At 32.8% G+C, this 6,000-nt stretch overlaps 1 protein-coding gene across 1 annotated transcript; it reads right to left on the bottom strand.

The window, feature by feature from the left end:
• Positions 1–331: 331 nt before the first annotated feature.
• LOC107029560 lies at positions 332–3,206 on the bottom strand. The gene is made up of 3 exons (XM_015230996.2): positions 2,404–3,206; positions 1,986–2,178; positions 332–1,427 (listed from the first exon to the last, which is right to left on the bottom strand). Exons 1-3 carry the CDS (start codon positions 2,794–2,796, stop codon positions 718–720), a joined length of 1,296 nt encoding a protein of 431 aa, XP_015086482.1. The 5' UTR covers positions 2,797–3,206; the 3' UTR covers positions 332–717.
• Between the last annotated feature and the right edge of the window lie 2,794 nt (positions 3,207–6,000).

The raw sequence follows: 6,000 nt of genomic DNA, 5'->3' as shown, positions 1-6,000 counted from the left end.
ATTATACGATAAAAAGAGTACAGTGGAAAAATTGCACCAAGAGTAGTGAAATATTATCTAACGGCTAACGCACGCATTAGGTTGTGAGATAAAAAAGGAAGGTAAAATTTCACCAAAAGTGTTGATAAAATAGCTCACTGTAGAGTAAAGTTGCACCTCCATTCTACGCAACGCATTAGACTTTAGACAACGACAGTAATAATTATATTCCACTGCACCTACTAGAATTTCATGTCTCTTTCTCACTAGTGGACGATAAGATAATACTAAAGAAGAGAGCAAGCACGATGAACTTTCAAAATTAAACACCCAAAAAATTAAGGACTCACAATGTACATAAACAGGAACTTATACAGCAATAGTCCCAGACTTTATTATCATCATATAAGTAAAACATACTACAAGCTAACAAGCGTTTGCTACGATAAACACTTGTGCAAAACACTTCTGTTGAAAAATATCCAAGAACTGAACTGAAAACACAATTACCAGTTCTCCTTTACTAGTCTCTTGATACTAAGTAAGTTTGTATTAGTGACATGGACTCATAGACCCTTACTATAAAATGCGAAGGGAGACCGCCGAGATAAACCAGTAGGCAGTTGGTCCGTAGTTCCAAATAAGGCCCCAAATACTAAAACACACGGGGGGTTTCAGCTCAAAACATATAAAAAGCAAACAACAGTAGACAAAAAGGTTAGGAAATAGGTCAAAATTTTAGGTGTGGTCTTCAATCAGAGAAGTTAAACCAGTCATCTTCCTGACACAATTGCTTGAATCCTTGGGTTTGATTTCCAGTGGATCACCTAGCTGCGCTGCCATAGCGTTCTTTTCATTGTCACAAGCAAATAGAGGATATGTACTCGCTCTCTTGGTGTTGTTCTCTACCAAAGGACTGCTCTTTCCTCCAAAAATATCACCTAGCCTCACCGCCAGGTTCTTTTCATCATCACAAGCAAATAGAGAAGACGTACTCGCACTCTTGGGGTTATTATCCGCCAAAGGACTGCTCTTTCCTCCAAAAACCAGATTCAGCTCACCGCGAGAAACCTCTGAAGTCTCTTCCTTTATGGCTTCTTCTTTGTTTTTACAAGCAGTGCCAGGTTCAGAAGCAGAGTTTGATGCTATTGGCATTACAACTGGTGTCATACGGGTGTAGGTAGACAGCCATTTAGCTTTCACGTATTCAGCTTTACGCCATGGAGGACAAGGCATCCCTTTCTTCTTCAAGCTCAGCTTTGCAGCTTCTGTTAGAAAATGAACAATCTTCTGAAGGCGATCTGCTTTGCCTACAAAAATGTTGGGCAACACTTGGAGAAGACATTTGTATGACCTAGTCGACCTTGCTATTTCAAATTCTGATCTGAAATCGATGTCGACTATAAGTCTTTCTCCTTCAGTCACCACATCAATATATTCATAAGCTCCTGCATAAAAGATACCGACTTTTGCTGAATTCTTAACTCCAAAATGAGCAAATATACATATGATTCATCTCAATTAGAACAAAGAACAAAAGGCAACCAAAACTTAATAACCTACAGCAAGCAGTATTTGATAGACCGATAAGTAGTTTTCAAAGGTAAGAGACATTTCAAAACTTAAAAACAGACAGTGAAGTGCTTCTGATCCTTCTCCTATGCAAAAGACCAAATTTCTTACCACTAGAGTCTTAACCTCTAAATATTTGGGATCATCATATGAGTGATTTGTATGTATGAACTACTTACTTGGTACCTATTATATGAATCTCTTTGCTCCATTTCCATCATTTGTAGTTAATTGGCTATTTGACAACTCCGCAAAGAAAACAACTCAGGCTATTCACCGTTACAGGTTTACACATCTTTTAGCAAACTAAAGTAATTTATAAGTCTACACTCTGATAAGGATGAAATTCATGGATTTTTTCTAGTTTACCTATACACACCACAACAATTAACTATTTAAGTGGGAAAAAAACGTTGTTGAGATTGAGGATTTACCAGCAGGAGTTGAAGGAGTCTTCTCCCACCGAGACTCGCAGATTGAGGCATCATATTCCATAGCTAGAAGGCCATCAACGACCATCTTTCTGATGAAATTGTCCTTTCGCTTAACCATCCTGTTTTTCTCAATGATCTTTGTAATTTCCGCCAAGACGTTCCTTTCAAGGACGGAAGGACAAGACACCAAACTCTGCACCAAAAAAATAAGAACTTTTTTATGACAGAACGGACTCTGCATGCTGATACAAAATACTCATTCGACGGAAATTTACAGCATACATGGAAAAAAAATTAATTGAATAACAAAATTGTATGTAAAGATAGCTATTTGTTTGCTGCAAAGACAATTATTAGGTAAATTCAGAACCGGGAAATGGAAATTAGAGACAGAAAATGGCCGGAGCACATGCAATACCTTGAGAATTTCACAAGCATCGCTAGAGCAATTTTGATTTGATTCACCGAAGCAATTGACTGAATCATTCTCCTCCTCTGAGCTTTCAGTTCCATTACAACTAAAGCAATTGCATCGGCTTCGATTGCACCGATGCTTATCCTCACCTTCCTCAATAAAAGTCTGCACCATTTTAGCCAAACAAAAAGAACTAGGCTCGAGTTCTTCGGACGCATCCTTCTTATTCCCAATCAAATCCTCACCGGTAACCAGCTTCTCCGGCGCCAATGATCTCAAAAGCCCTGAAAATTGCCTTTCAAATAGCCGCTTGAACCGTGACTTAGGAACCGGCTTAAACGAGTCATACCGACTCGATTCTTCCACAATACTGAAGTCAACAGGTTGAATCTTCATAGGAAAAGGTATAACCACAAATTCTTACACTAAAAAATTCAAGTTTACAATCTCCCTAAATTTCAAACAGGAATCGATTTCAAATTACCTTTTTATACCGTCAAAAAACCATTATTTTGAGTAGAAAATTAGCATGGAATAACTTGAAAACACTGCTAAGCCTAAAAAGTCTTTATCTTTCGCTTAAGGCACAACAAACACGAGACGACGTCTAAAACTCGCCGGTTTTGCGACGGACACACGACATGACGTCATCACACCGACACTCAATAGTAACAAAACCGATTGCCTGAAAAATCATTTCCGGCGATATGACCGATGAAGATAAAACAAAAACCCTAGAGAGAGAAAGGGCAATAAAGGTGTGGGTTGAGAGTGTAGAGTATTAGTGCGGTGATCAGGAGAGAATTTTGGGTGCATTTTATTTTAAAACAAAATCCCAAAAGAGGAAGAGGGGTAGCTGACTAGGACGATTGTGCCACGTATGCATATCAAAACTTTTATCTGGTCCAACTAAAATACGTGGCGAAATGCATGTTTGCGGTATGGTTGATGAGAAAAAGACACGTGTTAGTGGGGATGACGCGCAAAAGACGAAAATGGGCTTATCTGAAAATGTTATAACTCGTGATGCTTTTTTGAATCGAAGCAAAAATCACGTTCGTGGCGTGAGCTATGGCGCCTCTAAGCTTTTTGGTTGTTTCTTCCTATTAAAATATAAAATAGAAATATAAAAAAAAATTAATTCATTATTTTAATTTCTATAATTGTAAAGGCTACTGCTAGTCAAATATTGATGTACTTGGTTCGTGGTAAAAGTTACAAATAACTTTAGGTTTAAACTGACTGAGCAGTGCTAAAAAGAAGGGAAGTTGAATTCCCCCCTCTCTCCTCTCTTTTAATTTCGTTTTTTTTTTCATATTTTTTAATTTTGTGTATCAGATAATCGATAATATATATACGATTATTTGATAAATATATATTATATAATTCAATTGATATATAATTACAAAATTACCTTTCTCGCTCGTCTTTCTTAGAATCTATTCTCAATTTTGCTTGTCTCTCTCATCCCACTAATATATAGTCAGAAATCGTAATTAGCAAATTATAGTTATAGAACTCTAATCTTTGATCAACCCTTTTATTAACGTTAATAATCTGAAGTTTTATCTTTTCCATAAAAATAAAATAATATGATACAGTCAATAAGTTAATGATGATATCCAAATGATTTATATTTATGTTTTTCTTTTCATAAATTGAAACTAATTAGGGGTATTAGTTAAATATACAAAATTATGTACTTATTGTGTATATTATATACTATACAAAAAGTATATTCATACTCAATATATAAAATATCATAGATAAATTACATAAATGGGGCATAAAAATTCAAAGTAATTATAAGTCGTGAAACTTACGTAAATATATTATAATAAAAATGTATTTATCATTTATAACAATAACATTTTTTTTCGTTTGATCACTTTTAATTTATTTATAATACAAGTTTAATACATATTACAAAGAATAATTTATTATTCTCATATAATACAAGTTTTAATGATGAATAATACATTTATCACACATTTGAATACACTTATAATACAATTTGTCAAATTTTTACCAAACAAACATTATGTATTTCAAAAAACAATTATAATTCATATATATTTAATTATCTATCTTTCTCATAACACTTGACTAAATAATTGGTTGATTTCTCAACCGTCACTCAAATTATAGTTATTATTATCTCCGAAAATCAACTTTTTACTTTATTTTTTAATAAAAAAGGACGACTTTCATATATATATATATTACCGTGCACTTCATTAACCAAAACTTCACCTAGCCAAGTTGGTTGGAGCTCCTACTATTGTCCACCACGTCACTTTCATAAAATACATTGCTTGACTTAGTTGGTTTTGCAAGAGAATATTTTTTTTCCTTGATCTCAAAGCAATTCAGATTCTTTTTGTTAATCATTTAGTTTAACGATTCGATTAATTCTAATTCATGTTAAGTAGATTCATTCATGAGTTAAAACGCTTCTTATGATTAAGTTTTAAAATTTTGATGCTTCGACTTCAAATCTAATATTCGGATTCTATATTTGTACTATATTCCAATAAAACGGTAGACAAGGTAGTTTGTTTCTTATATTAACAACAAACATGTTTTTCATCAAAACCTTTAAAATTTGCTTATTTTAAAAAAAATATTTTATCACTTACTTTTCCTTATTTCCCACTTCACTTTTTTCGTGATTGTTAGGTCACTCTTTTTGTTAAGAGTTCCCATTAGGTCTCAATTTCCTCACGAATTGGTGTAAGGAAATAAATGTAATGGAACCTAGAAGGTTTGGTGATAGTTTAGAGTTTTACAAAATATATGGCCTTAGAAGTTTGAAAGATTTTATAGGTTTAGCTTTAAAAGCAATAGTTTACGATAAATGTAGTCATAGTCATGTTTTATTTATATATAAAAAGAAAATCATAGAATATGTATTTTTATTTATACAACATGATACACTCAAAAAGTTAAATATATTTAACATATACATGAGCTATATATTGATTATACATTATGATATACTGGAAAAGTTGAATATAGCTTAATTATACAAGAAGTATACATTGAGTCACTAATTATTAAATCCCGACCAGGAGCGGCTCAAGCGTATTAGTGGCCTAAAACAAAAATCAAACGGGGCCTTAAACCTAAATTTTAATAACTTTTATATAATTTATATCTTCAAATATTTTACCTCATATAATCATTCTTATTTTAAATTATTTTTTATAAGATATAGTACTCAAAATATGTAAAATTTCTTCTAATAATCTCTTCATTTTTCATGAAATGCTTATTTTTTCTACAAATAGTATTCAATATTTTGTTAAAAAATATTAAGGGATAATTTTATAGAATGACAAACTAATATTATAAAATAAAATATAGTAGCTATCGTTTGATTTATTTGTGTTTCATAGCAAACTGTTTTGCTAGTCCCTCTCTCCCTCGTATTCTCGCTCGTCACTCTCCCTCTCTCGCTCGCTTTCTTCGCTCACTTCTCTCGCTTTATAAAATAAAATTGTACAAAATTGTGTTTCTAATTGTATATAGCGAGAGAAAAAATTGTATATACACATGCAAATACATATATCTCTGTCTTATACAATTATAATTATACAA

This window comes from Solanum pennellii, chromosome 9, assembly GCF_001406875.1.
Source record: "Solanum pennellii chromosome 9, SPENNV200".
Taxonomy (NCBI): domain Eukaryota; kingdom Viridiplantae; phylum Streptophyta; class Magnoliopsida; order Solanales; family Solanaceae; genus Solanum; species Solanum pennellii.
This window is presented reverse-complemented; position numbering and strand designations above follow the sequence as displayed.

Excerpts from the sequence above, each read along its gene's own strand:
- LOC107029560 (XM_015230996.2), bottom strand. The coding sequence starts at position 2,796 with ATGAAGATTCAACCTGTTGACTTCAGTATTGTGGAAGAATCGAGTCGG. Across the intron at positions 2,179-2,403 it reads ATGCTTGTGAAATTCTCAAG|AGTTTGGTGTCTTGTCCTTC; the intron begins GTATTGCATGTG and ends TTTTTGGTGCAG. Across the intron at positions 1,428-1,985 it reads GACTCCTTCAACTCCTGCTG|GAGCTTATGAATATATTGAT; the intron begins GTAAATCCTCAA and ends TCTTTTATGCAG.